At 38.2% G+C, this 27,086-nt stretch overlaps 1 protein-coding gene across 1 annotated transcript in view; it reads right to left on the bottom strand.

Moving 5' to 3' along the window:
* LOC133660324 (intermembrane lipid transfer protein VPS13B-like) overlaps window positions 1-27,086 on the bottom strand; it is a 563,168-nt gene that overhangs the window by 279,248 nt on the left and 256,834 nt on the right. The window contains 4 exon segments of the mRNA XM_062063728.1: window positions 21,409-21,523; window positions 21,667-21,814; window positions 21,904-22,176; window positions 25,778-25,844. Coding sequence (XP_061919712.1) covers window positions 21,409-21,523; window positions 21,667-21,814; window positions 21,904-22,176; window positions 25,778-25,844 — 603 coding nt within the window.

The following is a 27,086-nucleotide window of genomic DNA, read 5'->3' as shown; positions in this document are numbered from 1 at the left end:
CTCTTCTGCACCCCTCCCAGGAAATCTCAGGAAGGGAGTAAAGTCCCGCGCTTCTTTATTGCAACTAGAGCTGCTGTTCATTTAAAGAGGGGGTCAGAAAAACTCAAACGTTTAAGAAAGACTTGATGTTTAACCACAACAGCAAAATGCAAAGACTTTTAAAATGTTAAGGAATAAAATTAAATGATTGATGAAATGGTCCTTTGCAACAAACCCCAGTTAGGTAACATTGAATGTGAAAAGTCTTAACAAAGTAGCCCCTAAAGGCAGTTATAACTGTCCAATACTAATAGTACCATAGAATGGGAACTCTTAAAGGACACAGTAACAAAATACAATTTTAGTTAATTGTTTTGTCTTTGCTAATCTCATTTGGAATTATTATTGACTTTACAACAAGGAAACATATGACAACTACTCACAAAGGCTTGATACAGCTGAAATAATCAACAATCGATTCAATAACTCTACAATAAGAATGTTTTTGCAAAATGTAACAATGTGATGTACTTTTCATAACTCTTACTCCAGTATTTACATACACTGTATTTATCTTCACTTTACTCGTCTCTCTTTAGAATCTACACTCATATTAACTTTTTTTTAATTTATGATTACAAATACTTTTATTTTGCTTATTAATGTTTTCTTTTTCCTAAAACCTTTCTTTCAGCAAAGGAAGTCAACAAAATGTCATTGACGAAATGTAAACAAAATATTGCATGTGTTAAATATTACTTAAAATGTTAAATAATTACTGTATCAGTAATAGACAGTGTGGGTAAATGGTGTGTCAGTGATTGTGTGGCACACTCACTAGCTGTATAGACACTGTGCTAATACTGTTTCATAACAGTCATCCCCCTTCTGCTGGATTATACAAGTCACTACATTTAAACTGCAAATAAAATGATAGTTAACACTTACATTTTCATCAAATAATTAGGTGCGCAAAAAGCACTATGAAAAGTGCAATTCTGATCAATGAGGTAAATATTAAACAGGAAAAAATAACAATTACCTTACTTGGTGCTTAAAATAAAAACAAATCAGATTTTTTTTCCTTTTCTTGGATCCATTTAGATTGATAATGAGACGAACATAGATTCTTCCGACTTCTTTTAGTACGAGCTGTCACTTAAGAGCCAAATGAAGCATTCCTGATAAACACTGTTTGGCACTTCACAGTCAAATGACACAGCAGCTGTAACAATCACGTGTTTTTTTTCTTACAGTGACACAAATCAAGGCTTCGAGACACAGTATCCCTCCATGTGTTTCATAAGGCATCAATGTTTCAGTATCTTTTGACCCATCACTAGTAATAGAGATTGTCAAGGGGTGGGATTTATTTGAGATCTGCTTCGTCCTTCTCCTTTTCAAATATGTAGAATTGAAGTCACTTTCTAATCACTGCTATGTTGGAATTGTTATTAGGGTCCGCATGTACCCTGTATAATTAATATTGATACTGCTGTTGATAATATTCATTTTCGTTTGACTGCTTTTGGATTGTTTTGTGTCTTGTTTGTGTGTCCTCTCAAATGCTCTGTTTACTGTCTGAATGTTTGGTTTTGGAATTGGAATTGCATAATTATGGTATTAGTGTGTATTATTTTGTTGGATTTATAAAAAATAAAAATAAAAAAAATATGTAGAATTGCACAAATGAACCATGTGAAAAAAGTAGTTTCATCATCATATACAAACACATACACTGTACCATACACATTCACATGATACAGTTAGACTGTCTACTAGTAAAAATGTAAAATATCACATTAACAACTCGGAACCATTTCTCTGTTTTTGTTTTTGGTGCTACAGGTTCCAAATAAGTGGACATGAAGGCTCAATTAAAATATGTAATTTACTGCAGTAGTCTTACTTTAAATTTCACTGTACACAAAAGGATAATGCAACAGCAAAAAGCTGCGGAAAAACACAACAGCATTGCTGCATTATGTAGTAAGGGAAGAGTGAATGGAAAGAGCTTCTGTTGAGTAGAAAAAGTGTGCAGAGCACATTCCAGGTGCAAAGCATTAGAGGAGATGGCACTTCAAACAGAGCGTTGCTTTCCTGCAGCCATGGTGGCAGGAAGTGCTCTACAGTATCCTGTGAGCTGACCAAAGACTGACAGCAAAGAGACCAACTAAACGGGAGGTTGAGAACATGTAGAAAATGTTCAAGAGCTTCCTGCGGGGAGAGAGAGGGACGAGAGTGGAGGTATAGGATACATAACATGACACAAAGCAGGCAGGGGGGATGAACTCTGCCTTTTAAGTCAGAATGACATGAAAAATGGGAAATAGGGCAAAAATAACTATTAAATTACATTTTAACAGGTACATTATTATTATTTTTCAATTCAAATATGTAGTCCAGATGGAAAAAGCGTGTCAGAAGTTGAAACTGTACAGTATATACACACATACATATACTATACAAACAGTACCAAACCTGGGCAGAATGCAGACCGACCAAAACCCTCCTCCTTTGAAGTCAGATTCATCCAAATGATCACTGTAATTACACTGCTCTCCCTTGGTCCATCCCATTTGGCGCGAGCCAATTTGACTGCAGGGGTCCATACCTTCCTCATATTCCAATCATTTGGAAATGTTTGCAGGCTGACCCCTTCTTTAGTTTTATTGCAACAACTACAACAATGCATCCGGCAGAAATATTTGATCACTCGTTCAAATTCTGCAGCAAAAATTACTTAATTCGGGACGAAGACGATACCAAAACACATACAGTACAGCACAATATGAAATTGCATCCAGTGTTCTGTAGGTGATGTCAGCAGGTTGATGCAGGCTAAAAGAGGGCATTACAAAATGTGTTGAAACTCGTTAGAAAACGAGCTTTAAATCATAACTGTAGCTGTGTCTCAATTCGGCGGCTACATCCTTTGCAGTGCGCATTTGCGGGGTGCTGAAGGCTGTCCCAATTCAAAAAAGTTTCAAGTGTCCTTCGAATCCGGCCGACAAATGTGTCCTTTTCTCCCATTAGCAGAAAGGTTGCATCCGTGTACACTTTGCGTCCTGTCATATCCCGAAATTCTTTGCGCGCTCAACTTTAAAAATTATTTTCAACACGGAGACGCCATGCCGGGCAAAAAGAGCCACCCTAAAATGTAAGTAAAGTTTTATTTAATGATTGAAAAGAGCTAAAAGCAGACACGTCAAGTGATATACATTTGTGTCAAAATACGAGACCTGGACTATCGTAATGTTGAGCAACCTCCGTGCTCTAACCCTCTCTTTACCCCGAGGGAGAGACATATAGTTTCAAGTTTTCAAGTTTATTCACAATACCATGGAACAATTACAATAGTAGTGAATATCATTTAAAGATGTTGGTAAGTGAAAGGGTCCCCCCAAATAAGCTAGAAGAAGCTTTTGACAGGGGGTCCAGAGGACAGTATATACATGGAATGATGAAAAATGGTAGCAAGCACAACAACAACAACAACAAAAACAACAACACTATATGATAAACACAAGATAATAGTACTAAATATAGTAATATAATATATCCAGCTTTGTGCCCGGAACTTTTTTCAACATTTGAAAGTAAAGCCTGACATCTTCTAATTTACTTTTTTGGACCGCAATAAGTTAATTATGTTCTATTAATGTGTGACTAGAAAATTGAAGTACTATAAACCTGTGCATCAATGTACCAATATTGATTTTTGCTGTTTTTTTGTGCACATTTGCATGTTATTTGAAAATGTTCACTTCTATCAATGATTATTGTGATCTTGTGTTTAACTTTTCTGTTTTTTTTCCGTGCAGAATAATCAAAGGAGGACTTGGACAACAACAGAGCACAAAGAAATGACACAAACGCGTTTATACCAGTTTGGATTATCATTTAAAAACAACATATTTTTATAACCTAAATACATTCATAAACTCATGTACTGAAACTGTAGTTTTTGTGATTCATTTCCTCTGCCTTCATTGCAAATAATTATATGATAATAGTAATATAATACTATTCCAATATTTACTGTTATTTGCTATAATGCAAGCAATGTGACACGATTAGAATGTGACACGATTAGAAAAGGACATCAATTGTGAATTGAATATTAATAAAGTAACTGCTAAATAAAAGATTGTGTGGTGTTCCTGTAGGGATTGACCGTGAAGACTCTTTCTGGGACATCTTCTGGATTGTCTGCATGTTTTTAAAGGTACATGTCCCATTCCGAACAAGCATAAAAATGAATCCATCATTACCTAATAATTAGGAATAACAGCTTTAGAACGCTTGTCAACACGTGACACATCTCCAATGATCGGTCGGGTCTAACCGCAGGGAAATCGGACGCCGGCGGTGCCGGGAGCTCTTAGCCACTTCCTCTGGAATAAGGTAAAGGACTAAGAGAACACAAAAAAACTATTCGACATTCTTCTCTTCAATTCGTCATTAGTAAACCTCGGGCGACTGAGCAGCAGATACGTGACGTAAATGTAAGGTTGGGGACAACTGACGTGACCAGGAAGTGTAGGCTAGACTGTCCAAATGAATATCACTCCAGCCGCTGCTGGAGGACTCTCGCCAGGACCCACACTTTGTCGACTCCATGGGCTGGGTCCTTGGAAGGATGCAGCCCCCGAATTGAGACACAGCTTGTGTCATTTTTAGTTCCTGCACTATGAAATAAGTGCCAATTTTGACAGCATTACAGGGGCCCTTTGTGTAATAAATTATGGTATGGCATTAATTTAGGTATAAACAAATACATAAACATAGAAATACACAGAAAATTATTCAGGAAAAAAATACATCAGGCATCAATGAAGAGATGAAAGTAGTAAATCGAAAACACGATACCTAAATCCTTAGATTTCCTTACGGACTGGATCAAAGTTAAGCCAATCATCTGACATTTTATTACATAAATACATCGTATGGGAGAACGCATTTTGTTCAAGTTAATAATTTTCCCTGATTACTAAAACTGGAGCTCCATAGTAATAAAGGGGGCCTAGGGTGCCAACTGCAGGTCTGCTATGCGTGTATGAGTTGGTGTGTGCGGGGTATGCCTTGGAGGGAAGAAAAAGGACCACCACAGTAGAAATGTTCATGTGGTGGCTTCACATTTCTCTCTGTGGTTGATTCAAACCCACATATGCACATACACAAAGGCATACACAAGTACGCACTAGAGCACCCACTGGACGTATGTACCTACCTCCCTCAGATTAATTCCTTGGCTTTTTTTCTGGCCTATTCAAAAATGTTTAGGATCAGCATCATCCTCAAGAATGGAATTGTCATCCTCCTAATGGGGTCAATTTGAGTCACTTGAATAAGTTTGTCAAGTGGAAAAATCATACTTTCAACAATGTGATTCAACTGTATGTGAATGTGAATGACCTGCTCGCTTGCGTTTGATTTTAAATGACTATCATTCAAAATAAAGCGTGCAATGTAATCACTTGCTCATTACCCACTGCCAAGACTCTCTCTGACTAACATACTACTGCAGAAAGGAAGTGAGCAATGGATAGCGTAAAAGTCCGACATACCCCCGAGGACATGGAGCTACAAAAAGGTCTGAGCACAGCTTCTGGTTCTTTAAAGTTTGGTTGGACCTCCTGGCTTTGTAATATGCCTCTCATTACACTGCATTACAAAATTACCACTGGATTCTCATTGGTTCCCCAGAGCGACGCGTTGCGGCTTCACACATGGATATTTGAAAGCATCTGCACATTCCCTCTTTCCCTCCAATTGTCCTTTCTTTGATGTGACGTTCTACTGTGCAGACTGTTGATGGCAGGTAACTACTGACCACACACACACTTTCAAGCCTAAACACTCTTCTTTCCAGCAGCATAATTGGAGTCCTTGCTTTGTATATTGATGAAATGCTCGCGTTTTGATCTCTCAAGGTAAATCCTCTACAAAATAAATGAAGAGCGATACACTGGCGACCACCTGGTATATCATGTGCTGTGTGGCTGACCAGTCAAAGGCTCCCTGACAGCTTCAAACTTACCACAGGATGCCGGAATATCAACATGTCATGAGCAGTGAGACAAAGAACAAAAACGCCACACACACACTGACATAAACACAAAAAAATATGCAACTATTTCCGATGTGTGCGCACACACACATCACACACTGACAGCGTATCACGGGGGGAATCTGTGTATCACACAGCAGTTGAGCTTCCTAGTTTGTGATCGGGTGTATCAGGGTCTTAGAGCCTCATATCCTGCTTCAGGATGGAGTAGAAATGCTCACACACACACACGCAAGGGCACCAAGGTCACAGTCCAGTGGCTAACCCCTGGATCAGACCTTTTTATGAGAGGAGCACAGCTGAGGGGTCAACTGACTAACATCTGTCAACAAGCATCCCGACCTGATTGACAGCAGCATGCAAAACACAAGTGTGGTTTCCGGGAAGCTTGCTGATGATAGTCACCTCGAGTGTCACCAAACAAGGACTGTGAAAGTCCAATGTTGCATTGAACAGCAACACAAACCAAAACTATAGAAGCACAATAAAGGGAAACAATTGGGGATTGATTGGCGCTGTGGCTAAATGCGGTGTGGATCCCCGCACATTTATTTGCAAAACTGGAATTGTTTTAATTAATTGATATTTTCCCATATTTTTTGGGTGTTATCTTGTTGCATGCATGCAACTGTTGGCGCAATGCTGTATTCTCCTCGTTCAGCTTCTCCAAGGTTGTCCTGATACCAACATTTTGGTACCGGTACCAAAAATATTTTTCAATAATTTAAAAATATTTGAAATATAAGGGGAACCACAAAAAATTTCACAATTGGCTTTATTCTAACATAAAATCTCATGAAACATTAAACATACCCGTACGTTTCTTATTGCTGTAAATCAATTTTGTCATTGAAAAATATAGTGAACATACTAGACAACTTCTCTTTTAGTAGTAAGCAAACAAGTTAGAAAGGCTCCTAAATTGGCTACTGAAGTATGCAGTAACGTATTGTATTACTTTGTCAAAATTATGAGGGACATGCAAATATTTATCTACTTGTTCATTTTACTGTTAATATTTGCCTTTTTTCTGTTTTAACATGTTCCATCTACACATCTGTTAAAATGCAATAATTATTTACTCTTCTGTTGTTTGGATACTTTACATAAGTTTTGGGTGATATTACACATTTTGTCATCATTCCAATATCAAGTAGTTACAGGGTCATACATTGGTCATAATTGAATGTTCTTCTGTGTCAAAGGACGTATTTCCTGAATTTTTTAACAATAAAAAATGACAAAAGATTTTGTAATAACAAAAAATATCGATGTAATCATTGAGGTATTAACTATATATGAGTCTTGTACTTGGTATCGTTACAGTCAATGTCTGTGTAGATTCACCCATGGCATTTGTTTACATTCAGAAGCGCTAGCTTGCTGTTAGCTATTGTATCCTCCTACAGTGTGTAGTGAAGCATGTTTCGGTATTCCTCGTCCTGCAGGGAGAATACTTCTAAGAAACATTGCTTATTTGTCGCCATGGAAGCAAGGATTAATTATTTAGAAGTAGCTAAACACTGTGGATGGACGTTAGCCGCTAGCTAGCTAGCCATGTTTTAAAGTACCTCTTGCTGAGCGGCGCTTCAGTGTTTAGAGCTTCACCTTTATCATTAGTTTTTAAGCCAAAATGCGTCCATTTTCTCCATTCTGTCTATAAATTGTTTCCGCTTGTAAGTACTCCGTGCGTGTGCATTGCCTAACATGCGCCTCTGCTTGTAAAACTTAAATTGTCACGACAACGCACCGTCATGTCTTTAAAAATATAAAAAGTACTGGTATTTTTCAGAGGCAGTACAGTAAGTTTTTTAGTTTATTAGTACCGCGGTACTTTATTAGTCATACCGTACTATCCTAAGTAAAACATTGCAAAAAATGTACAGCGGGAGCTTAGCAAGGGGAGTTTTTATTCCAATTTTACCCAAATGTCTAAATTAAAAACAGGGGGATATTGTGTTGCAAGCATTCTAACAGAGCTGAGGGGCCACAGAATAACATCACAGAGGCCACAGATATTTAAGGAATGAACCACAAGCTGTACACAGAAGTCAGCAGATGCCACAACACAGGACCCTGTACACAGCTTCCTGCTTGCATACAGACAGTACAACACATCATGAAGAGCTGTGGTAGAACTTAGGACGATGGATAAGTGGAATTAGAGGAACAGCGAGACACAATTAGGATACATGATATGATACAAGTCAGAGATAGGGAGTTTACATGATGCAATGATTTGACAATTTTGAGTCTTAAAGTACCAGTATAATGGAAAAACAAGCTGACTTTGTATGCCTAATTGTGTTTCATTTTATCCATTAAACCATATCCAATTGTATTTACAATCCACAAAGTATGTGAAAATACTGACTAAGGGGGATTCTTAAAATGTACTACGTGTACTACTAGTCAGAGTTGTACACGTCGTGCAATTGCTGTTGTTTTGACGTTAAGTTTTTCTAAAGACATAAACCAAAATAATATGTCTATATATAATTCTAAATAGACTCTATCTTATAAACTTACGATAAAACATGCTTTTATTTCATGAAAGTATAATTTTGTGGCCGTATTTGACGCACTCTGCTGCTACATTCCTGCAGTGTTTCGTGACCAGCAGGCACTTTAACACGCACAAAAAAAAAACGTATCACCCTCATTTTGCCAAAATCTTCATTAGCTTTGGACCAACAATCACTGAGTATTTGTGACTTTTGAGTGAAGTATGTCAACTGTGGTGTCTGCCGTTAAAGTATTTGTAATCACTGTATGTATCACTCACTATGTATTATTCTAACTCCATCCATCGATCCATTTTCTACCGCTTGTCCATCTCTGGATTGCGGGGGGTGCTGGAGCCTGTCCAAGCTGCACCCGGGCGGAAGGCGGGGTACACCCTGTACAAGTCACCCCCTCATCGCAGGGTCAACACAGATCTTTCTTTTTTGTAACATGGAGTGAGTAAGTGTACAGCTAATTGTTTTTTATTTTCCCATATTTCTGCACAATAACTCAGATATGGTAACACTGGCGAGCAGTAGAGAATATGGAGTTATTTTTGGTACAGAACCTATTTTGTTTTATTAACTGATGTGTTTCTTGCCACTTTATATTGTATATTTTTATGAGATTTCCAGTTAATTTTCTCATTCATTATTACACCCAATTTTTTTTTTACTCTTTCTATACCCGTCTTATTTGTGTTTGACTTTCTCTTTTACGGTTATTGAATTGCATTATTAGGTTTATTCTAGATTATAATTCATGCATCTCTCACCTGGTAGTAGACAAATGTAGTCATGGGCTGAGAGGCTGGTGGACTTTGACATTCCCTGAGATGGCAAAAAAAGACACAAAAAGACGCTCTGTGCGACAACTTTTTTTTCTCCCTTTGTAAGGATTGTGATTAGAGGTGCGTGAACTAATCGATTTTTAGATGCATCGCAATTTGGACATGGACGATTATAGAACCGATTAATGAACGTCAATAATCGATAATGGATGTATTTATTGTAAATAAAGTAATGCAGACAGTTCTAAAATTTGGCTGACTGCAGCGAGCCACCTCCCCAAGAGATCTGACCAGCTCCTTAACGCGCACTTATGGTCCAGTTTTGCACACATTTTCATTAATTTATAAATGTGGGAATTAATTTAAGTTTCTTATTCCAAATAAAAAAACATTTTTAAAGTTGCAAGTGTTAAACGCTTATTCAGTGAAACCAAAAGAAATGTAAAACTGCATCAATATACATTAATTAAAGATGGATCAATAATAAATTTGTAATCGAATTGTAGCTCCTGAATCGTAATCGTAATCGAATCGTGAGAAGCCCAAAGATTCCCACCTCTAATTGTGATTGATTCTTCATTTGAACCGGATTATGTGAGTGTCCCATCCATCGGCATCCCAGCAAAGTGGAAATTGTACACTGTTTGTTTTATTATGGTTTATTATGGTTAGTTTGTAAGTTTAGCACCTAACAATGCTGCTGATGCTATATAGTGTTTCAATAAAGCTGCCGCCTTTATTTCACATTTATACAATTAGGTCAGAGTAGTAAGCAACTGAAGTCATTGCTTCGAGTCCGGCTTCAAACTCCGTACATACATTTTAAAAAGTCCTTACACTTCTCCTAGCTTTGCGTATCGACATGAAGTTTGTAAAAATAATAAACAACTTTAAACTGCATAAACAAAGTTAAATGACTACGGCTGAGTAAAAACACTGCAAGATAGTTCCACTGAGCAGCGTTCTTCAGCACAAAGATACCCCACAAAAGTTTCTGCAAGTCGAAAGTTACTTTTGGGGATTTTTTCTCTCCGTTGTCAAGTTTGTTGTAATATAAATACACAAGAAATAAGAAATATACAAGTCGTCCTCGCATAACTTCACTCCGCAATGGCAGTCGTGTATTTCAAAAATAAGTTTTAAGAACGCCCCCAAAGGTGTTCAACCAATCAGCGTTGGACAGCTCAGCCCGTCTCTAAAAAGGTTCAGTATAACTTTGAAAAATCCCACCTAGCTAGAAGGAACTCCAAAAGGTTTCTGAAGAGCTAAATCTACCCGGGTAGTTTTGGTGGAAACAAAGGGGGAATTTCCCCTGTGGGGAAATTTCCTGAAAAAACTCCTGTGATGGAAAAAAGACACTTGTGTACTCAACTCGCCTAGGGAGAGAGGGGTTAATTTTTCAAGGGTTCAAAGTCCCACGATTCGACTGCGAGGTTGATAAGGGAATCAGACCCCTTCGAATGTAATCGTCAAATCGTCAACTATTTAAGACACCCTAAGCTGAATTGAATATATGATAATGTTGCTTATCACCCAGGAAAAATTTAAATCCGTGAATCTTACCACCAATTCCTAAGGAGAAGTAGTACAAATATGAACCTTCTTGAAAAGTAAAAGATTCAACAAGAACCATCCACACAAAGAAAAAGATTTATTTTTCAAACCTTAGTAAAAGGTGGACATGGCCTCCGCGTAACTCTTTGTAAGTCTCCTCTGTATCTTTAGCATCGTCTGACTTTAAACATAAATCGTAGGACAAGCTTTAATGAACTGAGCCATATGATTTACTTTGGGTGGTGACTGTGTCTGTTTTTTAAAACATGTTGCATTCATCTTGACTCTCTTGCAATGTGAAAGATGTGCTGTGTGTTTACCAGCACCAGGTGTTACATTTGCAAGACTGAAAAAACCTTTTTGTCTGAACTCCAATCATTATCTGATCTTGTTACTTCAGAAAAGGGGGATTATCAGTTCATCTAGGAAACAAATTCCATACAAAGAGTCCAAGTCTGAGGAGAATTATTAAAACCCCAGCAAGATTTAACATTTGACATCGTAACCACTTTAGCAAAAAGTCAGCAAATGCACTTTCTGGCAATGTTTAAATCAAAGCTCTACACTGCAAAGAAATGGATGTATGCAGTGTTCAAATTCTCAAAGTTTAAAAAAAACAAACAACTTAATATATATGCACTAGATATGCAAGCGAGCATCCCAGAATCAGACAATAGAATCAACATTTAATCAAACAAAAAAAATATTTTTTTTTTAAACAATTTAGATTTATTGAGTTGGTTTCACACGCATATCTGTGTTCATGACAAGCTAACACTTTTTCAAAAAATGTAACATTTACAAGTCGAAGACGATCTGCAAAGCAAAGCCGCAAAGACCTCCGATTCAAAATAGCTAATGTGTGGCTGGGCAATCCCCACACACATGCACACACACTACCTCTACAGTTCTGAATTGGCACTTAGAGCCCTTTGCAGTGGTCCATTGAGTTAAATATATACACTATATGCATAATGGCGAGGTTAGTATAGAACATACTTTTTATTGCACAAATGTAGCAATATGCCAATACAATAAGCTCTACCTTAATTTACATCTTATTAGCAGCCCACGACGGTGTTTAAATAACTTTCAAATCAATGTACAGTATAAGTGCAGGTCCAAAATGTCACTGTGTGTGGCCTTAAAAAGGGGTCTTCCACAGCAGTTCAGCAGAACTGGCATACTTTGTGCTGGTGTAAACAAACTGGGAAATTGGGCACTTGGCAGCAGACTAAAGTGACGAAACAAGTGTGCACTGAGGCATCTAATGAATCATTTTCGGGGAACTCAGGCTTTTATGAGAAAAAGAAAGATGAGGAGTAAAGACATGGGGTGGGTGGCCAGCTAAAAGCTTACAAAAAAGAATGGCATTTCATTAAAAACAAAACGGAATAAGAGTTACAGATGTTAAGACGGAGAGTAGAGTCATGCCCCCTCAACGTACGATCTACATTCTAGAATGCATAATGTATATCCCGCGGTGTCTCCGAATCCTCCATTGCGCAACTTCAACAAGCAGAAGTAAGATAACTCTCAAGGTTGCTGGAGAACTTATATGATTAATAAAACTGCAGATACCTACCTCTTTATGTAGTTTTATCTAGTCTTTCTTAAATTCAATAGTGTCTGTCATCGTATTTATCAAAATGCTGGCACTTGCGTTTCATCTAACAACACACAAACAACGACTAGGTGCTCACACGACTTTGTTTACATCAACTGATGCGATCCCATGAATGTGCAAGACACTTTTACGGCACAACATGTCCACAGCCTTACATATTTATGCTCATTCGTACGTGTTCTGGCAAACTGCCTGGTCAACCCTCCTTCCTTTACATTAGCAGGGACTCAAGTGGAGGACCGCAAGCAGCGCTTGTAGCTCTCTTAGCATGAGCAAATTCCATCCCTACCACTGTGCAAGACCAACTCTACAAAACTACTTAGGACAGCCGGTATCCTTCATACCTGTAGTAGTGTGGGGTGCTCAGAGACACTCTGGAAACACGGACTCTAAGGCTCTTGCTGACTTTGAATGGACTATTTCTTTATGCTACAACTATATTTGGCTCTGTGGTGGGTTCTTTTGCAGCCATACTCAATAAAAAAGCACAGAAATGGAGTTAAATGTATGTTTAGTCCAACTAAAATTCATATTGTACTAAAACCACACTGTATATGATCTCAACTGAAATTTAGACAAACATTGGTACAATGTAAACATACATAAAACCCCACCGACACTTTTTCAGTGAAATGTTAAGGCGAACAAAGTAATACTATGAACAGAGTAATACTATGTACATGTACTGTCGGTAAAGTTATTAAAGTATCAACAATAGACATAGAGTACCATAGATCATGAAAATAAAACATTCAAAACAATAATATAGAATGGAAAAAAAAGAACAAAGGGCATTACTTAAGAATATATAGTATGAACAAACAATACATGATAGGAGAGAGTTCATTTCTATTAACATAGTAAAACCATTTGGACTTTGCACTTGACTACTACTGACACAACAGCAGCCTTCCCCTGTTGCCATAGAATTGCAGACATGTGCACCAATCAAAACAAAAAAACACAACATTTTGCAACTCTGCGGGATGCACCCTTGGTCTCTCTCAGACAGACCATGAGCTAATGGGTATGTGATGGAATCTAGAGTTGTGTCATTTAGGAGTTGTCAGGAAAAGTGCAGGACAGTATAAGACACAAATACACCACAAGCACACACATGCAAAACCACATGCAGACACATTGAAGCAAGAGGTGGCCTGCTTATATCCATGGGTTGAGAAAAAATGTGCATATACACCACTCCAAAACGTTATAAACTGCAAATGGCCACCATGTTGAATATTGCTTGGGTGCGCTGATATTTAGTAAATTTTTTTAATTATATAAAACTATTCACTTTTTGAAGCTTTAAGTTTTTTCAAATACGTACAACTTCAAATAAACACAACGTATGGAAATGGTTATCATGAAGCATCAAAATAGAGCTGAATTAAAGTAGCAATCCGCAAAGACGTCATACAAGTTAAAGTTAAAGTTAAAGTACCAGACTTCCAAATGTCTCTCGAGACATGAACAAATTCTAGTAAGACCAGTGGCCGTCTAAATTATTGACTTATTTGGCTTTTTCTTTTTGTTTTTCGCATGATGCTACCAGTATAGGCATAGAGGATTGGCATAATATGATGACTTTTTTCCTGTTATCTTCCCATTAAATGTTGACAGTAATGAATGTTTATCAAAGGTAATCAAGAACAATATACTTACTATATGTAAGCGTAAAACATGGTGGTTTCAACCTTCTTATACATGGCATTCGTGATGCTTTGTCACCGTAGCATATGAGCCAACAAGAATCGTTCAATTAGGTGTTCCGTGAGAAGATGAAAAAAAAAAAACATAAGTGGGGAGTAAAAGATCTGTGTGATCTTAGAAAGGGTCCAAACCACAAGAAAGTCAGGGTTGAATGCATGCTGGACATTCCTCAAACCAGCACTCATGCACACAATTTTTCAAGAGGAAAATTATTTCAGCTGTGTAAATTGACAGCGGCCTTGTAGCTCAAGATGGAAAGGGAGAAAAAAGGGGAAGCCTTGAGCTCTGTGTAATAATTCCTGTTTAGCAGAGAGGCCATTGGGGACCTTCCTCTTTTATGAAAACAAAATTCAGTATCGCATGGTCAAATGAGACCGTTAATTGCTACCAAATGAATCGAGTGGTTGATACCAGTTTAGTTACACAGTCTAACAGGCACATGCTTATTTAGCCTTCTTTGAAGAGGCTGATACAGTATATACAGTACAATGCATAGTGTTTAGGCTAAAATGGAAACTGCAGACAACATAAGAAAATTCTCCTTTCAATATGTTTGTGCGGAACATAACAGTTTTCACCGGCTTCTTGTCTCCCAGGGTGGTATTAGGCTCTATCCCTGTGTTAGACATAAGTAACTTCATGTGTAGAAGGAATTAAGTGTGTTTTGCCGTTAAGTAGTTTATAAACACATATATGTGAATTGAGGGTCAGACTTGACCAGGAAAGGTGGTAAAGAGGATGTCTGTCGGCTTAGGACACGAAAAATGTTCACACAAACTATTTCCACCTAATTCCTGGGTTCCAGTCAGAAAGGGAAGTGGTGACTCGAAACGTGGTTTGTTTACACACTTGCACATGCCTACTAGTGGTGTCGGTAACAGTGAGTGCACATGAATCTTGAATATGTCAAGTATGGGGTAATATGCGTTACATATATCCACAACTTTATGACTGCTATGTGAACTTCCTGAGTGATATACTGTATGTGAATGACAAAGCTTTCAGGAAAGATAATGTGTTTAAGTTTGGCTGGAGCCTATTTCTGATTTAAGTAGATGTGGTACCACAGCCACAGAGCCTCAAACTACTGGAAGCAGATATTTTCTGGCCAATATATGTGAACTGGAATGGCTGTGTTGGAGACTTCCCTCCCTCCTTTTTCCCCAACAGATTACTTCCATGTTTACAAGAGCATCAGTCATCATCTGACAAGATAACAACATGGTCAACACGATTCTCTGCAACCAAAGTAGATAGTGAAACAAAATGCACGATAAACATAAACCATAAGATGTCCCTTGTGAAACTTGCTTAGATAAAATAAAATAAAATCAAATGACATAAGGCAGTTAATCACTAATAAGGGTACTGTTTCAGTCAGAAGTTGACATACACTTACTCATCATGAGTAACTTATTACGTTATTGAATAGAGAAAGCAAGCTGTGCATTAAGTAGAGAAGTTGTAACACCACACTAACAAAAGTGCAACATACAATTAAGTGCCCCCACGTAAACTAAAGTGCAGCTTCAGTGTTGAAGCTCAAATATTTTATTTATTTATTATTTCGAATGCATTAAAAAATACACCAGTCGTCATGTCTTTCATAATCATTGTGAACAATAGGCAACATTCCAAAAAACGTGCAGTTCCCCTATAATTGCCGTTCACATAAAAGCCCATACTTTTATCCAACATACCATTCTTTTTTTTTAAATTCCAAACGTGAACCAGACTTTAGATTTAATACACGGGGTGCATTGTTTGCAAACTCTTTCAGTGCTGTCTCCCATGTTGCGCTGACGTCAGTCGCAAACGACAACGGTACTCTCGTATTAAGTCATCACACAAATGGCCACATTTTGTAGTAGATCTACAAGCAACCGATTTGTGACTTTCCAACCAGACATCGACCGATCCATACTATATATATATATATATATAGATCTAGAGGCTCGCCAAACGATGTATTCATATCTCTAAAGTTGAAATCAGTTATCGGTTTGTACCGATTATTTTTTACACCCTTTGTACCAACACATAAAACAAGTTTTACGACTATTTTTTTAAAATCCGAAAACAAACAAAAACAACACTGTCTGTCTAACCTGACTCTCGTCAGATCCTTGTCGTTCGCTGAGCCTTGTGTTGAGCTCAGTGAACTACAAGGGTCTGGCGAGAGTCAGGTTACTGTCTATCTGCAGAGTTTTTTCTTAGTACATGTTGTATCAGAGGAGTGGAATTTTTGCAGCCACCAACAAAAAGTCTGATTAAATATTTAGATATAAGAATGCCTTTTTTGATTAAATTAGTGGGTGTGTTGATTCTCCCAGTCAGGACCAATACTGTCACATAGAGATTCTGTGAGTGCATGCGAGTCCACATTCAGGGCAGGATTACTGGTGAGCTTCAGGAGATAGTGAAACTAAAGTATTTCACTAAAATCGCTGTTCCTTTTAAATGTTGTGTTTCAACTTCTATGCTCGCGTTTGTCATATTTCTTTATTTTGTTCTTCTGGGCTGTACTTCCAGCTGTGTAAGGGGGAAGAGGCACAACGCTGATTTAACATTCATTACGTCGTGAGGGGACTGACTTTCGCTATGGTGAAACAAAACCCAATTTCACAGAAACACACGCAAAAGTACACTAACATACACACATTCACAGACACACACAGGATCACGGTCAATAAAGGCGGATTGTTCCGTGCAGGATTACACCAAGCATTGTTGCTTCCCTACTGTTTACGACTGGGGTAACTTCTAACACACATTTCCACCATGTTTGATCGAGGAAATATGCTAACAGCAGATGAACGTGATCAAACTCAAATTAATCGCGATCAACGATCATATGATCGCCCAGCCCTAGTGGAACCTCAACCTACAAGTATTTCTAAATACAAACCCTGTTTCCATATGAGTTGGGAAATTGTGTTAGGTGTAAATATAAACGGAATACAATGATTTGCAAATCATTTCAACCCATATTCAGTTGAATATGCTACAAAGACAATATATTTGATGTTCAAACTGATAAAAAGTTTTTTTTTGCAAATAATCATTAACTTTAGAATTTGATGCCAGCAACACGTGACAAAGAAGTTGGGAAAGGTGGCAATAAATACTGATAAAGTTGAGGAATGCTCATCAAACACTTATTTGGAACATCCCTCAAGTGAACAGGCAAATTGGGAACAGGTGGGTGCCATGATTGGGTATAAAAGTAGATTCCATGAAATGCTCAGTCATTCACAAACAAGGATGGGGCGAGGGTCACCACTTTGTCAACAAATGCGTGAGCAAATTGTTGAACAGTTAAAGAAAAACCTTTCTCAACCAGCTATTGCAAGGAATTTAGGGATTTCACCATCTACGGTCCGTAATATCATCAAAGGGTTCAGAGAATCTGGAGAAATCACTGCACGTAAGCAGCTAAGCCCGTGACCTTCGATCCCTCAGGCTGTACTGCATCAACAAGCGACATCAGTGTGTAAAGGATATCACCACATGGGCTCAGGAACACTTCAGAAACCCACTGTCAGTAACTACAGTTGGTCGCTACATCTGTAAGTGCAAGTTAAAACTCTCCTATGCAAGGCGAAAACCATTTATCAACAACACCCAGAAACGCCGTCGGCTTCGCTGGGCCTGAGCTCATCTAAGATGGACTGATACAAAGTGGAAAAGTGTTCTGTGGTCTGACGAGTCCACATTTCAAATTGTTTTTGGAAACTGTGGACGTCGTGTCCTCCGGACTAAAGAGGAAAAGAACCATCCGGATTGTTATAGGCGCAAAGTTGAAAAGCCAGCATCTGTGATGGTATGGGGGTGTATTAGTGCCCAAGACATGGGTAACTTACACATCTGTGAAGGCGCCATTAATGCTGAAATGTACATACAGGTTTTGGAGCAACATATGTTGCCATCCAAGCAACGTTACCATGGACGCCCCTGCTTATTTCAGCAAGACAATGCCAAGCCACGTGTTACATCGACGTGGCTTCATAGTAAAAGAGTGCGGGTACTAGACTGGCCTGCCTGTAGTCTAGACCTGTCTCCCATTGAAAATTTGTGGCGCATTATGAAGCCTAAAATACCACAACTTAACAACTGAACAACTTAAGCTGTACATCAAGCAAGAATGGGAAATAATTCCACCTGAGAAGCTTAAAAAATGTGTCTCCTCAGTTCCCAAACATTTACTGAGTGTTGTTAAAAGGAAAGGCCATGTAACACAGTGGTGACATGCCCTTTCCCAACTACTTTGGCACGTGTTGCAGCCATGAAATTCTAAGTTAATTATTATTTGCAAAAATAAAATAACGTTTATGAGTTTGAACATCAAATATCTTGTCTTTGTAGTGCATTCAATTGAATATGGTTTGAAGAGGATTTGCAAATCATCGTATTCCATTTATATTTACATCTAACACAATTTCCCAACTCATATGGAAACGGGGTTTGTACAAGCTTTCTCTCGACCTTTTGTTATGCTTTAAGTTGCAAGCACACATTTGAGTCACAAGTCTCCACACCGTTAGTGGGCATTGTGATTGTCTAAATTAACCCCGTAAGATCTGCCTCAAAACATCCGATCTTCCTCGGTAGGAAAAGCGTATTGCTAGAGATTGCTTTAAGTTTGTTTAACAACCATGAGAACCGAGAAAGTGAGCGTGAAAGACAGTACTAAGAAGAATAAGTGGATGAGATGCATTGAACTGAAGAAAAAAAATCAAAAACATGACCGACTGTGTGACCGACTTTGCAGGGCAGTTTGTGTGTAGCAACGATAGCCAGCAGACTCGGCATTGTGTTGACGTAGGAACCAGCTTTTGTGCGAGCAAGAGCCTTAAATTAATTTTTGACTGCAGACATGTATCCATGAAAACATAGAGAAGCTGCTAATCGTGTGTGCAATGGAGAAGCAGCTCAAAGGAAACACTGCAGAAGTTCATTCTCCAAAGTATAAACGAGAGAGCAGTCTGGGCACAGTAAGGGTGAACTGCCGTTGTACCTATGCAGGTGGATACTACCTAACTAAATAATGTGAAACCAACTTCACTTCCAACTTATGGTCGCTCTACAAGGTAAACGTTGTACATTGCATTATTACTGTAGTTGTATTGTATTGTTTTTCATTCAAAATTTCTTACTAAAAGTTTAGTTTCTTTTTAAAAGGCATGTTACATGTTAACATGAAGGTGTTTTGGGGGGGCTGAGCACAAATTAAATTTATTTTTATTCATTTTAATGGGCGGTGCTCATTTGAAATAGGAGTTTTTAGAGTTGCAAGCTTGATCGTGGAACCAGTTGAGGCACCACTGTTCAAGGAACTTGGTAAGAGAGAGAACTGTAGATTTGTGCGAGTTCAGAAAATATTTTATAATACTGCGGATTCTAAGATCATCAGTTTAAACAATTGTACATTGTAGTTATTAGCGTGTCAACACTTTGCCAAAGGCTGGAGAAAGAGCTAAATGGTCAGATTAAAATACATTGATTAATATGTTCAGAAATAAAACTTAGGAACCGCCAGGGCTCAAGACTGCTATGAACCGGGAATTACTTGAAACTATAGATAGAGAGATACAAATGCACAGTTGACAACCACAAATACACGCCTAATGTCTTCTGGACAAAATAATTTGAGGGTCAGATGAGACAATCAGCTATAAAACGACAATTAAAGGAAGTATGTTTGGAGTAGTCAAGGTTAGGCTTTCAAATGTAAGAACTGTCGAGCATTAAGATCGCAAATGATCCCTTACATGAATGAATAAAACAGGTAAAACATTAAGCTTCAAGTATTGCCTTCTCAAAGCCCTGACCTCAACCCTGTATTAAATAATATGTTTAAAGTTTGAACCAACCATTATACATAAACTACAGCAATTATGCCAATAGGAGCAGTCCAATACACAAACTGAATTATACCAGAGGCTTGCTGATGGAAACAGAAAGAATCTGGTCAAGGTGTACTTTGCTTAAGGACATTTCACCAAGTAACAGTGGGGCTGATGAAAGGTGGAAGGTATTTGAGGACAAACTGAACAGTCAAGTTTCAATTGACTTAATGCCATGAGAATAAAATGACCTGGATGAATGAGAACATCTATAGACAAAATTAGTGGGGTTACTTGTGTATATTTGAACCTGAAAGCATAATTGTTTAAATTGTTACTGCAAAGTGTACTTGTATTGTACATTCTATAATCATTCAAATGTTCAAGGTTCAATAAATCTTCAGGGGCCTTAAACTGACAATGACATTTATTCCCATGGGGAGCGTGTGTAAACTCCTGATTGGAACGATTGATGTCATGCTTGCTCATAACTATATCTGTTTTTGATTGTCAGGCATACCCCGCAGCCAGGCCAACCTCCAACTACCGGCAGGATCCATTCTGCTCTTCTAGGACATTCCCGCTGACTGAAGCAAGTGTTGTCCTCCTTCCTTTTTTCCCCCTCCACATTATGTCGTGCGTCAGCACACATCTCACTTGCAGCTGCACAAAGCATTAGGCATCACTTTTATCCCTCCCTCATTACATATGTTTGCCAGCACCATATCTGCCCATTCAAACAAATGCTTTCTCACAGACACAATGTGAGGCTATGGTTTCCAGGCAGCTTCGTGTATGACACAATCCAGATCCTCTGCGCTGCCTATAGCAGGGAAACATGTTTTGTGCTGGGATATTCCCCTTAGAAGTTCAGATTTTCCCGACCCAACAGCTTTGAAACATATGCGTCTTTTGTTTTAGCTGGCAGCCGTGTATACCCTAAAGATGTCATTGCTGATGCAGCTTAACTGTTAAGCAAGAAATATACAATGCTGTGTTGTGAGACAAAATATGGATCATCCTATACAGTACACATACAACAGGTTCAATTCTAGGTGAGTAATTGGTTAGAGTGAAAACACAACGAAAAACCCTTTCAGTCAACTGGCCATAATTTGCATAAATTGTTGGTATTGCACAAAATGCTCTACTAATAATAATATTACGGACGTTAGTAGTACAAAACTTTGCTTAAATATCCGTCTGACCCAGACCCATAAGTGGAGGGATCAACTATTTAAATTAAGCTGAGCATTACCGAGCAAAAATTCAGTTCAGTTCAGTTTCAGTTCATTTCGAACATGCATACAGTTAATCTTACTTGTAGAGGTCTTTGCGAAGCACCGTGCGGGTAAGGGGGTTATCAGCCTGAGGAGCCATGCTGAGGGAACCCAACTTAAGCACCAATGTGTCTTCTTTGTTTGCATGGAGATCTTCTTGCACACAAATAATAATAATGTCAATTCTTACAGTATAAATTACTACCAAAATAGATACGTTTGAGAAGCCAAGTCAAAAGCTCTCATACGGGAATAAGGACTTAGAACATGTTATGTATTTGTATTATGGACAGTTTTACCTGTTTTGTCTGGTGCTCCAGGGCAGATGACCCTGATTAGACTAGTGTTGATGTAAATGAGAGGCAAACATCGAGAGGTCAGTGTGTGGCTTCTCGTAGGCTGGCCTGCTGACTTCCCACGGTCTTTGAAGCGCCTTGGTACTGTTGTCTAAAAATAAAAACAATTCAAATTAAGATTAATAAAGATCTTAAAACACCAATAACAGTACCTTTTACACTGAATAATTTATTTCCTACCTGAAATATTCCAACTATAGTGGTTAATAACGGACATGAGAGCACAACGTCAAAGGGCTGGGCTGTCAGAAGGATTTCTCTCAGGTATTGAGGTGAACCGTCTGCGAGGGGATCCGCAGTAACACGCTGACTGGCAGTGGTTGTACCGCTGCGTGTTGGCCGCTCAGGCCGTGTGGTGAGTTTATGACGAACATTTTTGGTGACAGCCTGTGTGTAGGTAATGGACAAGAAGCCATGCTGCTGGTGAGAGCCTTCCAGCACCTTGGCTGCCGTCTGGCCGGTGATGGGAGAAGAAAATAATTACTACAACAGATAGTGTTTCCTCAAAGCAACTTCAATCACTTCAAGTCATTTTACATGCAAAATATTCTGTCTGGTAACTGACTACATTTTAGTCAATTTAGATGCTATATAGCTATCTAGCAAGCTGATTAACTTTTAGTCATTTAAGTTGCTATATTAGGCTATTTAGCATCTTAAATGAGCTAGCGGATTAACTTTTTGTCAATTACGATGCAATGTAGTTTTCTAGCTTGCTGATTAACTTTAAGTTATTTAAGATGATGTATAGTCTATCTAGCTAGCTGATTAACTTTTAATAGTTTAGGATGATATACTGTCTATCTAGCTAGGTGATTAACGTTTAGTCTGTTACAATGCTATATACTCTACATAGCTAACTGGTCAACTTTAAGTCAGTTAAGATGCTATATAGTCTACCTAGCAAGCTGATTACAGTAACTTTTAATAATTTCAGATGATATATGTTCTATATATATATATATATTTATTCTGTCTAGTTAGCAGATGAACGTTTAGTCATTTAAGATGCTATATAGTCTATCTAGCTAGCTGATTAACTTTTAGTTGTTTAAGGTGCTATACAGTCTATCTAGCTAACCTATTAACTTGGTCATTTAAGATACTACACAGTTTACCTTGATAGCTGTTAAACCTTTAGTCATTTAAGATTTTATATAGTTAATCTAGCTAGCTGATTAACGTTAAGTCATTTAGATCCTACATAGCAGGGCTATTCAAACTCGCCGCCTGGGGGCCAAATCCGACCCAGGAATGACACCAGAGTTTAGCCTTAAAACTTGAAGACAAACATTTTTGCAAAAAAACAATATAGAACATCCATCCATCCATTTTCTACCGCTTATTCCTTTCGGGGTCGCGGGGGGTGCTGGAGTCTATCTCAGCTACAATCGGGTGGAAGGCGGCGTACACTCTGGACAAGTCGCCACCTCATCGCAGGGCCAATATAGAACACTGGAGTGCTAATGTTGTAGAGGAACTTGGACCACAGTAAATACATTTGCAGATCTTTGCATTGAGATTTTAACATTGCTAGCAAACACAGAACACTAGGGTCCAAATTAAATAACTTTAGTGTTCCTCAAGATACCCCTTTAAGTCCTATCCTTTTTGGCAGTTACACATGTTTTCGTAATCTGATGTATGTAACTAAGGTGTTGCTGTAGCTTGTTTACTTCAAATGCAGTCAGTAGTAATCTTTTCAACTTTTTAAAGTTATACCAGTCGTGTTCCTCAAGGTTATAATTAAGGTCCTCTCTTTTTCATCATTTGGGCTTTACAACCAGTGGCCCGGGAGTTCAGTTCAAAAAACTTGTGGGAGACTCACATTTTTGCAGCCGATTCTTAAAAACACCAAAGTGCTTTAATATAAATGATCTTTGTCAAGCTTTTTGCAGAGGGTCCTTGAAACAGCAGAGCACTTCTGTCACTCTGACAAAATAAATAGACCAAAATGAAATTTACTGTAGAGGACGCTGGTTCTCCGGAATATACGAAATAAGACTAATAGTGAAGGCTGGTCCTTAGCTTTCTGGAAATGTAGCCGACAACCAAATTCAGTTGAATATCCCTGCTATGTAGTTTATATACCGTAATTTCCGGACTATAAGCCGCACCTGACTATAAGCCGCACCAGCTAAATTTAGGGGAAAATACAGATTGCTCCATATATAAGCCGCACCCGACTATAAGCCGCAGGGTTTTGATGTGTAATTACCGTAGTATATAGGGGTTCCTGCTACCACGGAGGGGATTGTCGGGACAGAGATGACTGTTTGGGAACGCAAAGCGTCCCATTTATTAACAATAAATATTTCAATCATTCAATCAAACTTTCACATCTTTGACATGGCGAACAGCATTCGTGCAGAGTACAAATAATACAACGGTGCAAAGTAATACAAAGTGCTCGCCTGTACGTTATCAAAATAACCAGCCTACCGGTATATGAAAAGTCAGTCTTTAATCATTGTGTCATCGTCTTCCTCCTGCGTACTAAAACCACCGAAATCCTCTTCGTCGGTGTCGGAGAAGAACAGGCCGTAAATAAGCCGCACCCTTGTATAAGCCGCAGGGACCAGAACGAGGGGAAAAAGTAGCGGCTTATAGTCCGGAAATTACGGTAGTTAGCTGATTAACTTCAAATAATTTTAGATGCTATAAAGTCTATCTAGATAATTTCAAAGACCTCTTCGTGAAAAGAGAGATCAAAACATGTTTATATATTGTATATTTATTATAAATCATACACAATAATTTAAATTTAATAACATGATGATCACAGTTATATCTGTGAGTGTAATAAACTCTTATGCCATGACTAAAAAACTAATTAATAGTTTTTAGTGGACTTAGTATCCGTTAAATCACTCGTAAATCAATTGGAAAACAGTTAGAAGCATACAATTATGTGCCCCTTGGGAGAAGCTCTACAATAACTGAAGCAAACACTAAAGTTTTAAGTACATTCCTCAGAGTGTCATATTACCATCAGAATGATGTCCCTTTAGACTGGCTGTATTTAAGTAAATATTCTATAATTTATAGCAGGTATGAGTTAGTTTGCCAATACATCTCTGAGCAATGCACAGGACCTTTAAACCACTACCGATGGGAGAATAGCAGAGGCAGCACCAAAGAGGAAGAGATATATTCTTACAGGAGAAAAAAAGCCAGAGATGTGGCTGAAAGAATCTTGCTTGCTGACCGGTCGAACCAACACAGTGCGTCTGTTCAGCTTGTCAGTGCAAGAGAGGACCACTCCTCCACAGCTGGTCCGAACACCCTCCTCCATACTGGAGGTGAGGAGAGAGACAAGTGCACAGAGGGACAGAGACAGCAGGGCAGGGAGATGCAGGAAATGTAAGTGCATGTATACCGAAAGAAAAGCAGTTAAAATATAAATAAATCACAGATACAATGATGGCATTGATGAAGTTCATTTGATAGCGGGGGACCTTTAGATAATTGAGAAGAAAAGTAAAGAGTTGATCAGTCAAACCAAGGGAAGCAGCGCCAGTTAAAAGCACCTCAAATATTGTGCAGTGGTCTTATATGATCAACAATGATTATTAATATGGCAACAATATGCATATCATTATTTTGTAGATTGTTTTTTGTAGTAAAAACAACATAAGTTATTGACTAATGAGCAATATTTAATATTGTTATTATAAATGTACTTTGGACATTGGAGACCAGTATAAGAACATCTCCATTGGTAAGCTTGAATCAACAAGAAAAGTGAAGACAATGTCACCAGATTTTAACAATATGATTGTGAAGCTATTTAGAACTACTGGAGAGACAGGGGGATGTGATGAGTATTTCTTGTGAGAGTGATCTGGTTAAATCCCATTTTCTTTGGTGTATCTCAACAAAACATGTCTGAACACCCTGAGTCACTGCCAGAAACATTTTTTTTCTTTTCCTGTCTGTCCAGCATGAGGAGATATACAGTATAGACCCTTGATTAAAAGATATAGAACGTATAGCGGAGACACAGTATAAGCAGGCCTAATGCTAGCTGCTCTGGGGCAGGCAGATGCCTCACCACAGCTGTCTCTTTGCAGTGCAGAATGAGTCCTTCATAAAGCCCAGAGTGCCAGCCTTGACCTGGCCTGGAGAGACACACAAGGCCAAGTTGAAATAGAATCTATGCTTATTTTTCTACTGTGACAGTCTGCTCTTTAATTAACTCAATTTAGTAATTAGCTCAGGGATCTGTAAACCATGGAGTGGTTCCCAGGCAGCATGGGCTGTGTATGTATAGTATATACAATGAATAATTGCAAGTAAGGTAGAATGTTATAGTAAAAAATCATTGAAGTAATATAAAAGACAGGTTTTTATTTGGAAGATGTCTAAACATAAAGGATAAGAAAACCCGAATACACTATACATTCTGGCATTGGAATCCAACGATTGAGATAAACAGAAACACAGCACCTGTAAAGAAAACAAGTGATTAAGATTAAAGACACAGTGTTTATCATAGTAGTTTATACATGGGTCTACTGTTCAGAATTCTTGAGTACTGACCTAATTACCTTGTTTTGACTTCAAGTGAACATGTTTCCTGGGGATCAGTCCGTTGGACACTAAATTAGATACCAGAAGACTGAAAGATGGAGATATAAATAATATCCATAGCGTTTGTATTATTTCTTTCACTTCTATGATACTATGGGGACGACCTGTTTCTAATGTCAGTGAGAGTGGGCTGACTAATACACACTGATTGCACAGCTACTTATTCCTGATAGTTCACCTAATCCGTCTTAAAATCCTTTTTGGAGCTGCTGGAAGAAATCAATCATACCTTAGTCACCATTCTATCTCCTATTGGTGAATCTGTACGTAAAAAAATACACAAACATAGTTGTTTCCCCACATCATTGCTTTTCTGTCCATGATCTTTGTATTCTGTTCCTTTATCAAGCGTACATTTATTGGGTATGATGCTAGGGTTGAGACGAAAGCAAGAGAAGAATGCTGACGAGGGATGTTTTGATCAAGGTTTTGTGCTTCAGATTCCGATCATTCATGAGTACGATCGCCCCTACCTATCACATGCATAAACTGTAAACATTTTTTTCATTTATTCACGTATTTATTTATAGTGAGTGATATTGACGCTGTAACAATATCATCATATTATTTAAACTAGCTCCTTATTCTCTTTCATTACATTCAATTGTTTGAGCAAAATAAAGTACAGAATAACCTACTACTACCCACTACTAATTGAAATACTTTGGTTATTGCACTCAAAGTCCTTATGTGTTCAGGTACCCTGAGCTTGTAGGCAATATTTCTTGTAAATAAAAAAAATAAAAAAATCGATCCTAAACTGGTATGAT

The sequence above is a fragment of the Entelurus aequoreus genome, linkage group LG11, assembly GCF_033978785.1.
Source record: "Entelurus aequoreus isolate RoL-2023_Sb linkage group LG11, RoL_Eaeq_v1.1, whole genome shotgun sequence".
Taxonomy (NCBI): Eukaryota; Metazoa; Chordata; class Actinopteri; order Syngnathiformes; family Syngnathidae; genus Entelurus; species Entelurus aequoreus.
Note: the sequence above shows the minus strand (reverse complement) of the source record. Positions and strands in the feature narration are given on the sequence as shown.